Source organism: Phascolarctos cinereus, unplaced genomic scaffold, assembly GCF_003287225.1.
Source record: "Phascolarctos cinereus isolate Bilbo 61053 unplaced genomic scaffold, phaCin_HiC Scaffold_4;HRSCAF=312, whole genome shotgun sequence".
NCBI lineage: Eukaryota > Metazoa > Chordata > Mammalia > Diprotodontia > Phascolarctidae > Phascolarctos > Phascolarctos cinereus.
The window spans coordinates 561,322,549-561,339,945 of record NW_027555847.1 but is presented as its reverse complement, the minus strand read 5'-3'; the positions used below and the strand labels follow the sequence as shown (position 1 = coordinate 561,339,945).

The 17,397-nt window shown below is 36.3% G+C and overlaps 1 protein-coding gene across 3 annotated transcripts in view; it reads left to right on the top strand.

Annotated features, from left to right (window-relative positions):
- The window catches only part of PHACTR1 (phosphatase and actin regulator 1), a 655,396-nt gene that overhangs the window by 25,792 nt on the left and 612,207 nt on the right, over nucleotides 1–17,397 (top strand). For all 3 annotated transcript variants that reach the window (XM_078153594.1, XM_021009872.2, XM_078153600.1), the window contains exon 3: nucleotides 1,834–1,980. In XM_078153594.1, the coding sequence (XP_078009720.1) occupies nucleotides 1,834–1,980 (147 nt within the window). The remainder of the gene's footprint in view (nucleotides 1–1,833; nucleotides 1,981–17,397) is intronic.

The following is a 17,397-nucleotide window of genomic DNA, read 5'->3' as shown; positions in this document are numbered from 1 at the left end:
AGATAAAAATGTTTAAGGAAGATTAATTGGTGACAGTTTGCGCAATGATTCAGACAAAGGACACCACTTAGAAGCTAGTCCAATAGTGCAGGCATGAGGTAATAAGAACCTGAACAAGGCTGATAGTTATGGAAGTATATTACAATAATTTATATAATATTTCTCTAGTGTTACAAAGTTTATAAAGCACATTCCTCTTGTCAACTATGTAAGTTAGAAAGTACAAAAATAATTTCCATTTTATAGATAAGGAAACTGAGAATCGGAGTGGTTAAACCTATCATCCCACATAGGGAGCAAGCATAAGACCTAGGATATTCACCCAAGTACCTTTGTATTCTAAGTATAGGATAGTTTGTACCTCTTGCCCTATCTATTGTAACCATCTCCGGACTAGTTTTCTTTCCTGCTGTCTATCCTCTTCCAATTCACCCTCCACACAGTTATCAAAATAATCTTCCTGAGCTTCAGGTCTGACCATGTCACTCCCCTGTTCCAAAATCTTCAATGGTTCCCCCATTTCCTAAAATAAAATACAAATTCCACAGTCAGACATTCAAGACCTTTTATAATCGATCTCCAACTTTCACACATGCTGAATTCTGGTCGAACCATGCCACTAACTATCCCTGGAATCAAACATTCCCTACCCCTCTTTCATTCATTTGCAGAAGCCTCCTTTATGCCTTGAATACTATCCCTTTTCCCACAAGGAGCTTAGAATCCAGATCTTCAAAGCTCCACTCAAGAGTTAGTCCCTCTGTAAAGCCTGTTCTGATTCCCTGCCTCTTATGAATGTTGTCTCCATCCTCAACTTTTCCTCTATCCATTTCATCTTTCCATCATCCCTTTCATTGCCTACTGTTTGCACTTATTTTTGTACGTGTCACCATAGTATAATATAAGTTCTCTAAGGGCAGATATTTTTTTCCTTTCTGTCTTTGTATCTCCAATACCTAGACCAATGCTTTGCATATACTAACTTCAGTACTTGCAGGTAATAGGTACTTGATAAATGTCTACTGAATTAATGAATCATTATTGCAATGAATTAGCTTGAAATATATAAATTCAGCCTTTCTTCACACCCAACCTGGATTTAAAAAAAAAGCAGAGCAAAAAGAGTTAGTACTTTTCAGAAAGGTCAAATTTTCACTTGAAGAGTAGTGTTACCCAGGGAAATACCCAATGCGGCAGCTTTCACCTCTTCCCTTACAACGGTCAATGATCTAGGCTACCACAGCTTAATGAGTCTAATAAGGGAAAGCAAGAGCTGCGAAAAAACCCAGAACACCTTCAACAGGACAATATTGTTTATTAAGATAATAGTGTGTGAACACATATGAAGAACAGGGTAAGTATATTTGGCAGGGAGAGATGTGCACTGCTGACTGGGCATCTTTTCCTTAGAATTTTATTTTTCCCCTCCAGGGTACAAGCCTGTAGCTTCCTATCTCTGCTGACAGCTGGGGATCAGGATAGGGTTGGGGGTCAGTAGATGATACTGAATCCCCTTGCCCTGTGGCAGAGGGCTGCAGGGGCGCGGTGGGTGGGTGGGGGCACTGGACTGAAAGGAGTGATTTCGTGATCTCTGCTCCAGTCCATAGATCCTTAACGGATTTTCTTTCTCTCCCTTCCCCCCCATTCTCTCCTTCTCTCTGTTTCTCCCTCTTTTTTCTTTTTCCCTCTCTTTTCTCCCTCCTCCCCATCCCCCTCCCTCTCCTTTCCCATCCCCCTTCCTCCCTTCCCATCCCCCCTTTCTATGTGTGCGCGCCTCTTCCTCTCCCCTCCTCCTCTTTTCCGCCTCTCTCTCCATCTCCTTCTCCCTCTCAGCTCGCCGGGCGACCCTGCTCCTTCCTCCCACATTAATGGCGGCATCTTCGGAAGATGATATAGACCGGCGGCCCATCAGGAGAGTCCGGTCCAAGAGCGATACCCCGTATCTAGCTGAAGCTAGAATCTCCTTTAACCTGGGGGCAGGTAAGAACGACCCTCTTTCTTTCCCCTTGCTCCTTTCCTCTCTCCTCTGCTCAGTCCCCCGCCCCCTCCAGTGATCTCCCACTCCTCTCCCTACGCTGCGCTCCTCTTCCCACCCCCCGCCCCCCAACTGCTCAGGCAGAGTGCCCTGCACTCACTCCTCCACTCACTCTCTTTGTGTCGCCAGAGTAAAGAGGGTGTGTGGTGTGTGTATGTGTTTGTGGAGGGGGGAGGGGGTAGAGTAGCATGTGAAATATGACATTCTCTGAAAGTGTCACACATGGGTTTTCCCACCTAGTCATATCCTGCTATAAGACATGGGGGAAATAGTATCAATAATAAAAATAACCTAGAAAGGGGTTGGGGCAGTCCGTGGGTTGGGTACGAAGGGCTTTGAAGAGATCAGTTTGTGCAGGGTCTAGCATAGGGTAGAACTTGGTGATAGTTGAACCACTGCTATAGTGTTGGTCCCGTGTCTGCATGTCGGCTTTCTGAGAGATTATAATGAATGTTTCGTCAAGGAGTTTGTGGGAAAATAAGGATACTAGCAATGGTGATGATGGCTGTGATGTATTCACTCCATGTGTAAGAGGATTTTTTGGTGATTGTCACTAACCTGTGACCTGGAAATAAGTGAAAATAATACTTGAGGCTGAGAAGGAAGAGAAGGTAAGTGGGAGGAAGAGGCATGAAGAACTGAGCAAGTTGGAAGTGCCTCCATAGAACCAGCTCAAGGTTTACCTGTGAAGCCCATCTGCTGCAGCTAGCTGTCAGCTATTGGTGCTGTTAGTAGCTTACAGTTAACCTTAAGAAGCTTTTATGTAGGCTGACTTCACTGCTCTGCTTCTACCTGGTAACTTCTAGAATACTGTCCTTCTTTCCTCTCTTTAAGACAAAATGGGGAAAAACTTTTAAAAATAGTATTTATTATAATATTGATAAAGTGATCATCCCTATATGGTTAGCTAAGTCAACAAATAAAATCTCCCATCTTATGTTTTCATCGATGTACTCAACTTCTTTGGGGTGTAATTGGTGGTTTTCTAGTCCTATGTACAATTTAGCTCTTTAATGCAAGGAAACCTAAAGAAAAGCAATGGCAGGTTTTTTTCGCCCCGGCATACTTTAGTATTCAGTGTAATAATCAATGTAATATATACTCAAATCTTCCCTTGAGTATTTCAGTTTGGGTTTATGATTGTGATGTGTGTTGGGAAACTCTACGCATGTACCTCTCTATTGGATCATTGCTGATAAACTATTTCTGGATCCATACAAAATTATTTTTTAGGAGAGGGAGAAAGAAAAGGAGAAAGAGGGATAGCAGTTTATTATTCCTTTAACTAATTAATTCATGAATGTTTACTGATTTGAAATTAATTTTTCAGTTAAAGAGTAGCGCAGTTTTACTGACCATGGTTTATTTAAATTTCACTGCTACTTTTCCCACAAAATAGCAATATATAGCAGTATACAGGAACTGTAGCTCTCACTTGTCAATGAGTTGATCTGAGACCCTCCTTCACAAAACTAAGCACAGTAACCTAAAATCATTTATTCCAATAAAACAATTCTTGCCTGCTCTGCCCTTCTGTCCATCTTCAAGTGAAAAGAAGACTCACTCAGGACAATCTTCTTAAGACAAAACAACCCCCCCCAAAAAAAGTGTTTCATTTATTCCCTTCATATTTGTTTGTGCCATCAAGTATGTGCCCTGTTCTCCCTCCCACCTCTAAAAACTAATTAGCCAAATAAATAAAAAGGAAAGAAGAAAGAATACTCTGGAGAATGTTTTTTATTGATAAAAGGAGGGAGCCCGGTATGCTACTTTCAAGAGCGCTGTCCCTCCTTCCATGGTGCTGAAGGGAAAGGCCTATTGACAACGAAGGTAATTTGGAGAGCTTTGGGAGGATGGGGAGATGGCCATTCCACTGAATGGCAGAATTGTCATTAAATGCAGCCTGTTTGGACACTGAAACCTTTCTTTCTCCTACCCAACTACATTTAGTGCCTGTTTACTGTGCCTCATGCCTACTGCTCCACTGCTTAACTTTTGCATGTAGCTCTACTTTTCACTCCGGCTGTTTCCTCTCTTGGCTGTTTATATGACAGCTGGTAGCTGGTTACTTTCTTGACAAAGTAAGCTCTTCTCACAGATGTGCCTTTCCCTTATGTTTAAAAGTAATTGTAACCCCTGGTTAAGAGAAACAGCAATGTTTATCTCTTTGAGCTTCAAGTTGTAATTAAGCTATTAGGGTTGTTATCTGTATTGCTGAAAAGTTGAGATTGTACACACTGAGTAAATTATATAATTTGAATATGGAGAGGATTTGGTCTACTTCTCAACAATTTATAAACAATTAAGCAAAGCATCTTTTATTTGCTCCCCCAAAAATACTTTATTGTTTATTACTCATGGTTAAATGCTTAGTTGATTTTAGTTATTTCTGTTGGATATTTAATTCCTCACACCCATCATTTATAAATAAGTCAGTGATTGAAGTTTTAAGTGTTAGAAATATTTGTGATTCTAACTATGGTCACGTTTTTGATTGTCTATAAAGTACATGCAATGTAATCTGTATGGTAGTCTTCTGAATAATAATGATTCTTACATTAATTAATTCACACTTTTATAGCACCTTGTGATTTGTAAGGCACTTTATTCACAAAAGCTCTGGGATAGAGGTAGACAAGTATTATTATATCCATTTTACAGATGAGAAAATTGAGGCTTAGAGAGAGTTGTCAAATAATTCACCAAAAACAGACAACTATTAAGTGGCAGAAACAAAACTCAAGCCCAAGCATTAGGCCTTCTGACTCCAGGTCCACACATATCCAAGTGTAATTTTTAATATGATATTAAATTAGAAATAGCACCATAGCAAGAATAAGGTATGCCACCTTTTGCCTTTAACTTTAGGCCATACTAGCACCCAACCATCTGTATCCATAAATAATCAAAGAACATCACCAAAATCTTACAATTTCCAATATTTCCCCACAGTTCAGAAAGAGAGCAAGAATTTTACATACTTTGTATATTTTTGGTTTCATTTATATACAAACCTCTCTATGTTAGTTTTAGACCATATAGGTACTGCTCAACCTCTCGAAATGTAAATGAATCATAAGAATAAATCTTTATTGTTCTAAGAAATTAACTTCATTTTTGCCCAAAATAGTACAGACCAAAAATCACTGAAAGAGTTATTTTTCCAAAGTTTAAATGTGTGCAAGAGATGTCCTGTTATTCAACAGAAGAGTATGTTCTCACTGTTATTAGGAAGTGTCATTGTGTTCTCATTTAGTAATTAGTTCCACTGACATTTAGCTTGTAAATAACTGTGCTGCCTTATGAAGACATTCATTCACTTCTGTACGCCATAAACTCAGCTAAGAGGTAGACTTCACTGCTGCTCATCTGAACCATCCAGCCAGAGAACATATGGGCCTGCATAATTGAAATAAATATGACTAAAATAAAAGTCTGGTGTTGGGGAAAAGGAAGAGTATCAGTTTTGTAGGTAAAAAAACTCGGTAGCACTTGCATTCAAATTTCTATCCTAAAGGTCAAAAAAGATCAGCATGGCTGTCCCAGTGACCTTTGTTTCATAATCTAGTTTTTTTCTTGTGTGTGTATATGGGAGGGAAATTGGGTGTAGAGAATCAATAGTGTCTAGCATTGAAAAGTAGAAGGAAATCATCCAGTGTCATAGAAGTTTATCCTTATTGGTGTTCGTTCTTATATTATTCAGTATTAGGAGGTCCTGACATATCCATCTTCTCAAACAGGATGAAATCTGTTATAGTTCCGGAGGTCATCCAAGGATAGCTATTTCTGACCACCACTAGCCTCTTCCTTCCTGTTAGGGCTAGAAGCCAATGGCAGTCAGAAATGGCTCACCCTGGTTGACTGAAAGGATATCAGCCAGATAAAACTGTAAGCTGGGAATCAAAGGACCTCCTTCCTGACTCTATTGATCCTTGCTGAGTTAAGAAAAAAGACCCTCATTCTTCTACTGAGTTTATGATTTGAAGACTTAGCAGTAAAGAATATAACATTTTTTTACTTTAGCTAACCAGCTTTTGTTGGTCCTAGGTAAAATTGTGGTGAAGCAAATGAAGTTTCTGTTTTGCCAATCCTTTCCACTCTCTTTTCACTGTTCCTCCCCACCTCAAACTAGTAGGACCCCTATCCTAACTCCGACTTGGCTGCCTATAGTTCCAAATCATGAAACCACAGAATGTTAAAGTCGAAAGGAATCTCTGAGTCCCCCCATGCCTTAAAAATATTTCCCCCTACCACATACCCAGCAAGTAAACAACTAGCCTCCACATCAGGTGGTGGGTTGCCCCTCAAATTCTTTTCTCTAATAAGGAAAGATCCCCACTTGGGGAGGGAGGAGCTATTAAAAGAGGGGATAAGACTGTGTTTTGAACTTTAAATTATTTTGTTTATTTGATGTATGAGCTCTAATTCTTCAAGATGCATGGAATGGTGGTCAAGAGTTAAAGCAACAAAAAGTCATCTTAATAAGACACTTTCTTAGTCTTATTTGTCCTATGATAGCAGTAAGCAGCATTTTAAGCACCCATTATATTCTGTGCTATGTGCTATTTTGTAGGGTTACAAAAACAAAAAATCTCTATTCTCAAAGAGCTTACTTTCTATTACTTCACCTCTATTCTTTCTTCCTTCATTTTTAGCATCAGAACAAAATTTTAGGCCAGGCTGTTGTCTTGAATTTTTTATTTTAATACAAAAAAGAAGAAAAAATATTACTAATAACAAGAAGAGAAGATGGTCCTTCCCCATGAATATTTTGGGGAAAGAGAGACTGGATCTTCTCTTTTTTGGGGGAGAGGGTACTTCCAGAGAGGAAATGCCCTCTACCAATGCAGTTAAACAATTGCTCTGTAACTTAAGAAGATTTACTCTGTGGCACTGAGAAATTTAATGACTTGCCCACAGTTAGAATATGTCAGAAGCAGGACTTGTCCACAGGTCTTTCTGGCACTGGTATTTGGACTCTGGAATTGGCTCTCTATTCACTTACTCTACACTGTCTCTTCCTCTAATGACTTTTTAATTCAGTTACTGTGCCATTACATAATCAACTCACATTATATGTAAAACCATTTCAGAATCATCCAAAATAAATAAAAATAAGATGGATTAAATGACTAAATACTTCTGGAACTTTCAATCTAGGCATTATTGAATTCTTTTTAAAGCCTGTTATATTGGTTTAAAAAAAAAGACGTAAACAATTCAGCTCATTAAATAGAATAGCCACAGTTTGAGACAGGCTAAACACTTAAATGCAAGTTGTGTTTGCCCATATATCTACAGAATATAATTTCCAGGGTTGGTATATGCTTGAATTATTCAGACTGTGGAGAGCAAGAGGTAGTGTGACCTAGTAAATTAATGAAGCAATGGACTAGGTGCCAACAGATCAGGATTATAGTTTTGCTATTAACTAGCTGTGTGAGCTTGGGGAAATTGCTTTCTATGAGTCAGTTTCCTCATCTGTAAAAACAAAGGATTAACCAGGTAATCACCATGATGCCTTACCATTTAAAAAAAAACAACCTTAAATAAATCTCATTCTCTACCCATGAAAGTGTATTTGTGCTTCTGATAGGCTCTAGTTATAGCTAATGACTCCAGGCTTTTGAGTTACTATGATAGTCCTATAAATAGCATCTACTATAGAAATACTTCCAATTGTAATTAGAATTTAAATTATCTAAATCATGTGCCAAAGATCTTTAAATGTTTCTTGCTATGGGGAAACAAATAAAATGTAAAGACCTGAAGATCTCCTAGATGTATTCAGGCAAAAGCTAGTCAAGGGAGGAACTCACCTGGAGTGCACCCTTGGGCAGACAGTAGGTAGCTTCCTATTTTAACTAATTATTCTAATATAGTGCTAAGCTCAGTTGTCAGAAATATTGTAAAGAACAATATTTGTCAGAAATACTGTAAAGGAAATTCCTTTTTAAGGCAGATTGGATAGCCTTTGAGTCCTTTCCATCTCTAGGACTTGCTGGTTTTGTGTACCTATGGGTGCATTAGTATACAAGCAATATTTCTTAAACAATCTTCTTCTTCTTAATGGAAGAAAAAAACCATACTATTCACGGATAGCCACAACTAAGATAGAGCCAATTGTAACATTGTGCCAGAATGCCAATATTTAAAGGTGCTGAAAGAACTTTGAATCATAGGATCATGATCTAAAGCTGGAAGGAACCTCAAAGACCATGTGGTCCAACCCCATCTAGCATTGCATAAACAACTGAGCTTAGCACTACATTAGAATAACTAGTTAAAATAGGAAGCTACCTACTGCCTGCCCACAGGTGCATTCCAGGTGAGTTCCTTCCTTGACTAGCTCTACCTTGTTCTGCCCAACACTCCTTTTGCTGACCTCACAGTCTCTGCTCTCTCCTTCATCTCTCTCCCTTATCGAATAAATGATGAGTTTGAAGTCACTTGCCTTCCATATGTTTTGTGTCCCTTGCTACAGGTGTAAAAATTGCTAGTTACAGCTCTGTACTGAATTGTAAGAGGAAACAGGTCATTGCTTCTCTCATCTTGTTGCATAATCCATTTAAATTACCAGTGTAGATAAATGTATTTATACCCAAATGTTGAAGTACAACTAAATTGAAATGTATTCTTTTTGAATTTTAAATGGACTAGTTAGCAACAGGGTATTTAGTATAAAATGTAACTATAAATGAAAAGTGATTTTTTTTGTTTTGTTTTTTACAAAATCCACATCAAACAAAGAGAAAACTCTGGATCATAATGAATATGTGTGCTATATATGTATTTTGCATTTGGCATAGTACATTATAGAAACAGCATGGCATAGTAGAGTTAATAAATTCTAATCCTTCCTCTGGTACTACCTGTACAACAGTGGTGAAGTTATCTTATCTACTTGCCATCATGTTGCTGACTTACATTGGTAGAAAGAGTTCCCACACATAAAGTTCTAGACACAGAGGAAATTAATTTTCTTCATTAGATTTGTTTATGCCTAGGATATTGCAGTATTAAAACTAAAAATCATGATGAATTCTACTGACTGCTGGGATAGGTACTGTTTTAGGTAATATCCTAGTCATATAGCATTACCTTTGATATTTTGAGCACCAATGCTTTAAAAAGTAAAGTATGAAAATAGTAGGTAAGGTTCACAGCATAGAACCACCTATGTAGGAAAGCCAGAGGTTACTTCTTGAGAAATGTCTGGACTGAGTGGGACAAAGGTAGAGTCACTCCACTAAGTGGCAAACAAAGTACTGAAAATTACTTAGTGCAAAATAAGGACGGAAAATTTTCTGAGAATTTTTTTTATCTTATGCTACAGGAGCTATAAACTACATCCCTCAAGCTAAAAATGCCTTTTTAAAATTTTTAAAATGCAATTTTATTACATTTTAAAATATTAAAACCATTTTTAGCTGATGGGCCCAACAAAAACAGATAGCCACTGGATTTGGCTCTTAGGTGATAATTTGCAGACTCCTGCTTTGGAAAGTGAGCAGAAACTATACACTTTGGAACCATTTACAAAAATAATTGGGTTTTGGTCTTTTTTTAGATTTTATTTGTATTTATGGAATAAAATAATCATTTCCATAACATAGTATAATTTTTAAAAGAATGAATGCATATGAAGCTGTGATATAATATGTATATCATGCTATTCCTTTCAAATATACAACGAAATTATCATGTAAATGTCTTTTTTCTTCCCTCCCCACCATGTGGCTATTATTAGACACAAGTAGGTGTACATATGTAAAATTATTCTATATATCTATTTATCAGCTATTTCTCTGGATGCACATGGTACCTTTTTTCATATGTCTTTTATAGTTTTTTAATAGATGGCAAAACTAGATGTCTTACACTTTAATATTTTCATACTAATAAAACTGAATTTTCCATATGGCATTCAGTAAAGTCTAAATAACTTCAGGAAAGTGAACTCTTGTCATTTTAATTGCTATAATTACAAGACCTCGATATTACAAAGAATCTGTAAAGAAAAGAAATCAATTTTACAGTTTTATTGAATGACGATCATCTCTGTCCTTATATAAGTTACATAATACAACTTGAATAATCAAAAGTTTGCAGTTATTTTAAATTTCTTTTATATACCAATAAGGTACTTAGCTACTGGTCACAAACTAGTCATTAACAGCCACACTTACCTTCCCAAGAAATAATCCTACTATCAGCAGGTTACTCAAATCTTTTCATTGAAAAGCATGAGTTTTTCTTCTGCATTCTGTATTGTATTTAGGCATACCTACATGTTTGGTGACAGATAAGGATAATGATTGGGATTGGATCTGTTGTTTTACTGGCATAGGGAACTCCTAGGTGAGGAAACTTCTCTGCACTTTATAGTCTTAGAAAATTGCTTGGGCAGCTAGGTGGCACAGTGGATTCAGGAGGACCTGAGTTCAAATCCGGCCTCAGACACATAACACTTACTAGCTGTGTGACCATGGGCAAGTCATTTAACCCCATTGCCTAGGCCAAAAGAAAAAAAAAAGGAAAATTGCTTAGAATACTGAGAAGTTAAATAACTTAAAATGGTCATGCTGTCCATACGTATCAGAGGACTTGAACTAGGCCTTTCTTGTTTTGAAGTTGGCCTTCTAAATACTCACTATGTAATACTACTCTTTCCAGATATCTATTATATGTTCTTCCTAAATAATTTTTATTTTACTTTATCATCAACTCATCATCTGAAGGCCTCTATATAACAACATAAGTATAATGATCACTCAATCTCCATTTCTACTAATCACATTGACATGTAAATGGACTACAGTTAATCAGTTTAAACTGAAGTCAATGTTTGAATAGTTAGAAATTACCCTCTACAAGCATGCAGAAACTGTTTGTCCAACTCTGCTTATCCTCCATGTTTGCAGATGGAGCAGGAAAATAAGTTTTCATAAATGGGCATTGGCACAGTAAGCTCTAATGTCAGACATGGTAAAGGGTAGGGCTGAGGAAATGTACCACACTGTCAGCTTATTCTCTAGGGCGTCTTCTCTAAATGCCTTTGCTCAAGTGTGGGAACTTTTTCTGCCTGCGAGAAACATGTGTCTGCAGGAGAAGGCCAATTATAGTGTCTGTAGCTAGGAGTACTGCAATATCTGGTTATCAGCCTAGATAAGAGAGAAAATACAGAAGAGTAGAGAGGATGTAGGGATAGGTGGATCAGGATACACAAAGAGCATACATCTTTGTGACTACAAATTTGGCTCATAGTACTTCTAGGTTCTACCATACACTTATTTCATTTTACTGAACATTCAATACACTAGGGCAATGGGCTAAACAGCTACAGATCTGAGAACATTCACATAAGGAGCTAATTCCTCTGGTGCTTAATTGCACTACTTTCCTTGTGGGTCTACAGTATGAATAAAATCAGCCTTACTTTCTCTTCCAAAAGATGAAAGTAAGCCAGCTTCAGCTGTGAGTGGGTCTAATGGGAAGAAAAGAGGCTTCCACTGAGAATAATCCATCCCCTGAGATGGAATTTATGAATTGGCCAATGAAATCTTTGGAAAGGAGTCATATGGGTGTGAAAAGAATCACCTATTAGAAGATCTAGCAATCTCTTTGGTGGTAGGGGGCCAGGAAGCTACCTTTTTACTTTTACATTGACAAGAGCTCCACAAGGACCTTGTTGATTCTTTCTTATCTTTTGGTTTCCAAGAAAAACTTTTAATCCTTCCATGATGAGAAGTTAACCCCAATAGAAAGAATTTAAGTACTAGAGTAATCTTTAAAGATTGTCCTCAAGCAAAAAGGATAGACAGGTTATAGTGTCTATCATCTTAGGACAAGATTTTTTCTATAAACTCATTAAAGATCCAACTTCAATGAATGACTCAGAAAGAAAGAACAACTCTAGAATTGGCAAATTCATTTACTTTAGATCCTATTAATGCTTTAATTACCATATACTTCCATTGCTTAAAATGGATTTCTTTAATAGGCATGGCCCTTAATGAGCAAAGATCATATGCTTGAATTTTGCAAGTGTTTATAATTCCACAACTATTGGATTTCATAAAAAGCATCCACCTCTTGCTTTATAATTGTATGTGGACCGTCTTTAAGAAGGCAAAAGGGAAAAGCAATGTAACATAGTGGTGTAGATATCTGCTCTCAGAGTCAAGAAGACCTGGGTTCAAGTCCAGCCTCTAACACATTCTGTCTGTGTGACCATGAGCAAGTTTCTTCACTTCTTAATGCTCCCATGTAAGACTCTTAAGTTGTAGAGATCTGCATTGCTAGAAGTTCCTAACAGAAGCTCTGAACCAGTGAAATCACAAGGCTTTACATAAGCCAAAAGTAGATTGCTCTTCACACTAGCATTCCATAGTAATTAATGATTTTGCTACCAGTTGGCACCTCATTACATGGGACATTAGCCAGATTTGTCTTTAACTAAAGTTCTATATGAGGTCAAACTATATGAAGGGATCTCATTGTGCTTGGTATTGAGGAAAAGACTACTTGTTTTGACCTATGGTAGGCAATACCTGAATAGTAGGGCAGAGCCTTATCCCTTGGGAGTGAGAGATTTAAAACACACCCCTGATGGAATAGTCATGATCTGGTGAGCTTCATCACCTCCCATTTAAACACCATAGTGTTTACATGATTGGAAAGTCAGCTGCTATATTCTGATTCTACAATTTGAACAGCTGTGTCTTCCAGAGAAATTTTTTGCCCAACTATCTTTAATTAAGATTCAATGGTCACAGAAACTCCTAGAGATCATCTACTAAGTTGTAGAAGAGACCAAAAATCTGTTTCATGTAACATTAGGGATCCTTAAAATATTGACATTAAGAACTGGTTATTTCAAGATGTATTCTTAACTTCTAAGTAAATAGAGCTACTTCTACCACTACAATGCAAGATCAGAACATGTGCGCCTATCATGTAACTTGCACTGAAATATAACCAATGGCAGAGAAAATATCTACCCTGATATTAATTTATTTGGACTGGTCATAGGGTTTAATTGTCATGAGGTACTCCCTCAAACAGTGCAGATCTGAACTCTTTCTACATTACTGTTAGAGAGTTGCCAGGGGACATTGAAAGGTCACTTCCCCAGAGTCACACAGCCAGAATGTGTCAGAAGCAGGACTTGAACCCAGATCTTCCTGACACCAGGGTCAGCTCTCTGTCCACTGCATGTTCCTATTTGTTGTGATATTTTGACAGCTAGAAGTTGTGAAAGAAAACAATGGCCAGAGGAAATGTGAGAATCAGTTATTTCTGATCATGTTTGGGATTTAGAGTTTTTGGAGATATTCACAAATGTCCATGTTTCTGTTCTAAAGGGAAAGTTTTTAGTTGATCTTTTAAACTCAAAAGCTGAGCCTGGAACCATGATGGATATTGCCCACCACAGCAAGTTTCAGTTAATCACTATGTTCCTATTATGCATAATTTATGATAGAATATGATTTTATGAGTATTTTAACAGTACTTTGACATAAAGAGACATTTGCTTAATAGTTTATAAGCAAATTAACCACTTAATACATTATTAAAGCTACCCAAAACTTCATGATGGCTAAATTTGTTCCTAGTTACAGGCTGCCTGGAGTAGCTTCTATTTTTTTTCTACTCAAACAAGAAGTCCATTTGCATTTTGTAAAAATAAATCATTAGTGAGTTTTTAGAAATTTTAGTAGATACTGGTTCCAGCTTCCCGTGGAGAACTATATTTAACACCCACCATTAGAATGGCTTCATTGTTTTGCAACAACTTCATGATATTGTCAGGCATAAATACAAATGATGTTTGTGGTGTTTGTTCAGTTAATTAGAAAAAAATCTTCCTCATATTCCAAAGCTAACTTGCATATTTGCATCTGCATGACTATTAATGGCCTTTCATTTCTCCTAAATGGCATTTTCAACCCTGGAAACAAAAGGTTCATTCCTTTTTTGCCAAACTAACAAAACAAGAGCCAAATCTTGTCACCATTTTGCTTACAAAGTTATCTGTTAAATACACGTTTTGTGTATAAGCCAATGACAGCTTGAAGACTGCTATAAAAATAATATAGAAGTGAGCTAAAACAACCCCAAACTAAGCTTTAAATTTACCTCATTGGGCCTCCATTCAGCAGGTCATGTAATAGAATGTTGAGGATCACTTTCTGTGGCATTGCTCTCTCATAAAAACCTATATCATCTATAGCCTTTTCATAAACTCAATTATGTGAACAATTCCACAGAGTTATTGTCTCTCATATCTTTATTCCATCTTCTCTCCTGTTCTACATTATTAAAGATAATTCAGTAGGAACACTGGTGTGGAAACGTAACAAAGACCATATTTAATTAGCACTGAAAAGTCTGACATGTTCATCCAATCATGAACAATTTTAATTTTGTCTTATTGACATGCTGACTTTTTAGTATGTTATAGGTGGTTTGTCATACCAAAAAAACTCTTTAGGCCATTTTGTAAGTCTATTTTCTGTGTTTTTCAGACATTTTTTCCTAAAATATGGTAAAATTCATAGAAATAAATCTATACTCATTTGAGTTTTGATTACTTATATCCAGTCTCTTTTATCACTGTTCATTTATATAGCAAACCTTTAAAGAGAACAGTAAAAGTGTAGCAAAGAAAGAGAACAACATGCCAATGATTAAACTCTATAAAGTAAATATATCATTGAAAAAAATTCATTATAAAGATTAATATTTTAAAAATCTTGTCCTAAAATTCAGACTCAGAAAAAATTCTTATTAGTCAATCAATTTATTCTGCTAAGCCCTGGTACTACAAAGAAATACAAAAAAGGTCAAAAACAAACAAAGAGCAATAAAAACCAGTCCCCACAATTAAGGAGCTTACAATTTAATAAGGAAAGAGCAAACAAATGATTATATGAAAGCAAGATATGTATGGGAAAATTGGACGATAAATTTTTTGTGCTGTTGTATACTGTAATAAATAACTTCAGTAGAAACATTTGTTAGAGTGGCAGGTGTCAACCTAAGAAGTTCAAAATTTTCTTTTTGTAACCTTGGGAACATGGATTTTTTTTGATAGGATGAGGCAACCTCATTATAAATTAAATTCCTTCATCAAATCCCACTAAGAACGGAGATTAGACCTTGTTATGTGGTTAGATGCACTTTTGAAGTTAAAAAATGAGATTATGTTCCTGACCGTCATAATGAGTAATTTTTACATGGCATCTTTCAGAAAACGATGTATATTTTGAAACTACATTTCAACAAAGTTTTCCCTAGACTTTTGAAAACAAAATAAAGCCAGATATTAATATGACCAAGGAAATGTTGCATTAAATAGGAGCAAAGAAATAGAGTAGATAGATGGATGAAAGATTTTAGCTATGAAACAAGATTTGATGAGAAATTTTAGATGGATAGGAAAGAGATTGGAGTTATGCTGAAGCCTGCTTGCACCTACCATACATATCTTCATTGAACTTTGGAGAAATCAACACATTGTTTCCTTAGAGACTGTAGTGACCCAAAATTTACAAACGTACAGCTTCAATCAAAGAATTTTTTTTTCTAAAATCAAGATGAAATTTCTAAAATCAAGAGGGAAGTAATTTGGTTTCATTACGCTTGGGGAAAAAAAATGTTTTAAAAATACCTAGAAGAAACCAATCAACTATCCAGCTGATGGTATTATGAATACAAAGAATGAAACAGGCTCCACTCACAAGGATCTTACATTCATATAGGGGAGACCACAAGTACATATTAAAAATACAGCACAGATATAAAGACAAATATATTCAAAGTAGTTAAATACAAGGCAATTTGAGAGAGAAGGCACTAGCAATTGAAGACCTCACGAAAGATTTCGAGCGTACTGGGAGGATCCCTTTGAAAGATCTGTGGGAGTACATGGACAACAATTTAATGCAATGAAAAGGCATCAAAAGTTTTGCAATCTACTGTAATATCCATATTAATGGGTACACAAGTTCATTTAGGTACTGGTGCAATAAAGGCAAAAACTAACAAATATCTTTTAATGCTTTCTAGGCAGATAAAGTAACAGACTGGTCTGCATTACATCCCCGTCATTCAGTTATAATAAAATTTAGTCTTTGGTAAATAGAAGCAAAGACTTAAGTAACAACTAAATATTTGAATACAGTTTATCCTAGCGACTTAAGACGTCTTAGTTCTATATTGTTTGGATTATTATGTGTTATTATTATGAGATGAATACATTAATATGTCATAACCTATTTGGAACAATGAAATTAGGTGACTAGGCCAGATGATCTCCAAATCAAAGATTCTATGTCTATGTAAGCAATACCAGCTTATGTTTATAGTGGGGGCAGCTACATGTCATAGTGGATAGAGATCTAGACATTGGCTCAGAATCACTTGAGTTCAAATCCTGCCTTAGACCCTTATTAGCTATGTGGTCTTGAATAAGTCAGTTGATTTATCAGCCCCAGTTTCCTTATCTGTAAAATGTGGTTAGAAATGGTACCACCTCTCAGAGTTGTTGTGGAGATTAAATGAGACTTTTTTTTGTGAAGTGCTCTGTAAACTTTGAAGCGTTGCATGAATGCTAGCTATCATTGTTATATGGTGTGTTATGCTTATAAGTCTTTTTTAGTATAAGATCAAGCTCTAAAGTAATGGCCTTTCCTTTTTTTCCTTTGTTTTTAACATTTAATTTATTTTTTTTAAGAATTATTTTGTTTTTAAATTTTGAGTTCCAAATTCTCTCCTTCCTTCCAACTCCCTTCCACATCTCCTGAGAAGGCAAGCAATATGACATCAATTATACATGTGAAATCATGCAGAACATTTCCTTATTAGAATGACCTTTATTTTCAAATGGGGCTGGTGTTAGTGACTTTTAGTCTTATCGTTAAGCTGACTACAGAACCCCATCCTTTATATTATATTGCCCTATATTATAATTATAGCTATTTTTAAGATATAGCCACCTATTTATAAAGGAGCTACATAGAACTACATAGATGTCACTGAGACTTAATAGAATGTGATTCATGATTAGAATGTGGTAATGAAAAGATATGCTTAATATAAAATAAGAGATTGTGTAAAAGATGAAGTAGAACAACATAACATATCAATAAAATACATTTCAGTGTGGAAATCCATGAACCACAGAGGGAGAACATGGTGCAGAGCAACAGAATTGATATTATGGTGAGATTATATTTTAGACCATTGGCCAGAAGGAATAAAAGAGTGCATCATGGGAAGGATATTTTAAAATTCACACAGAAATAGGGAGAATTAGGGAGACTTCAGTCATCTAGACAAATTCAAGAGGTTTCCCT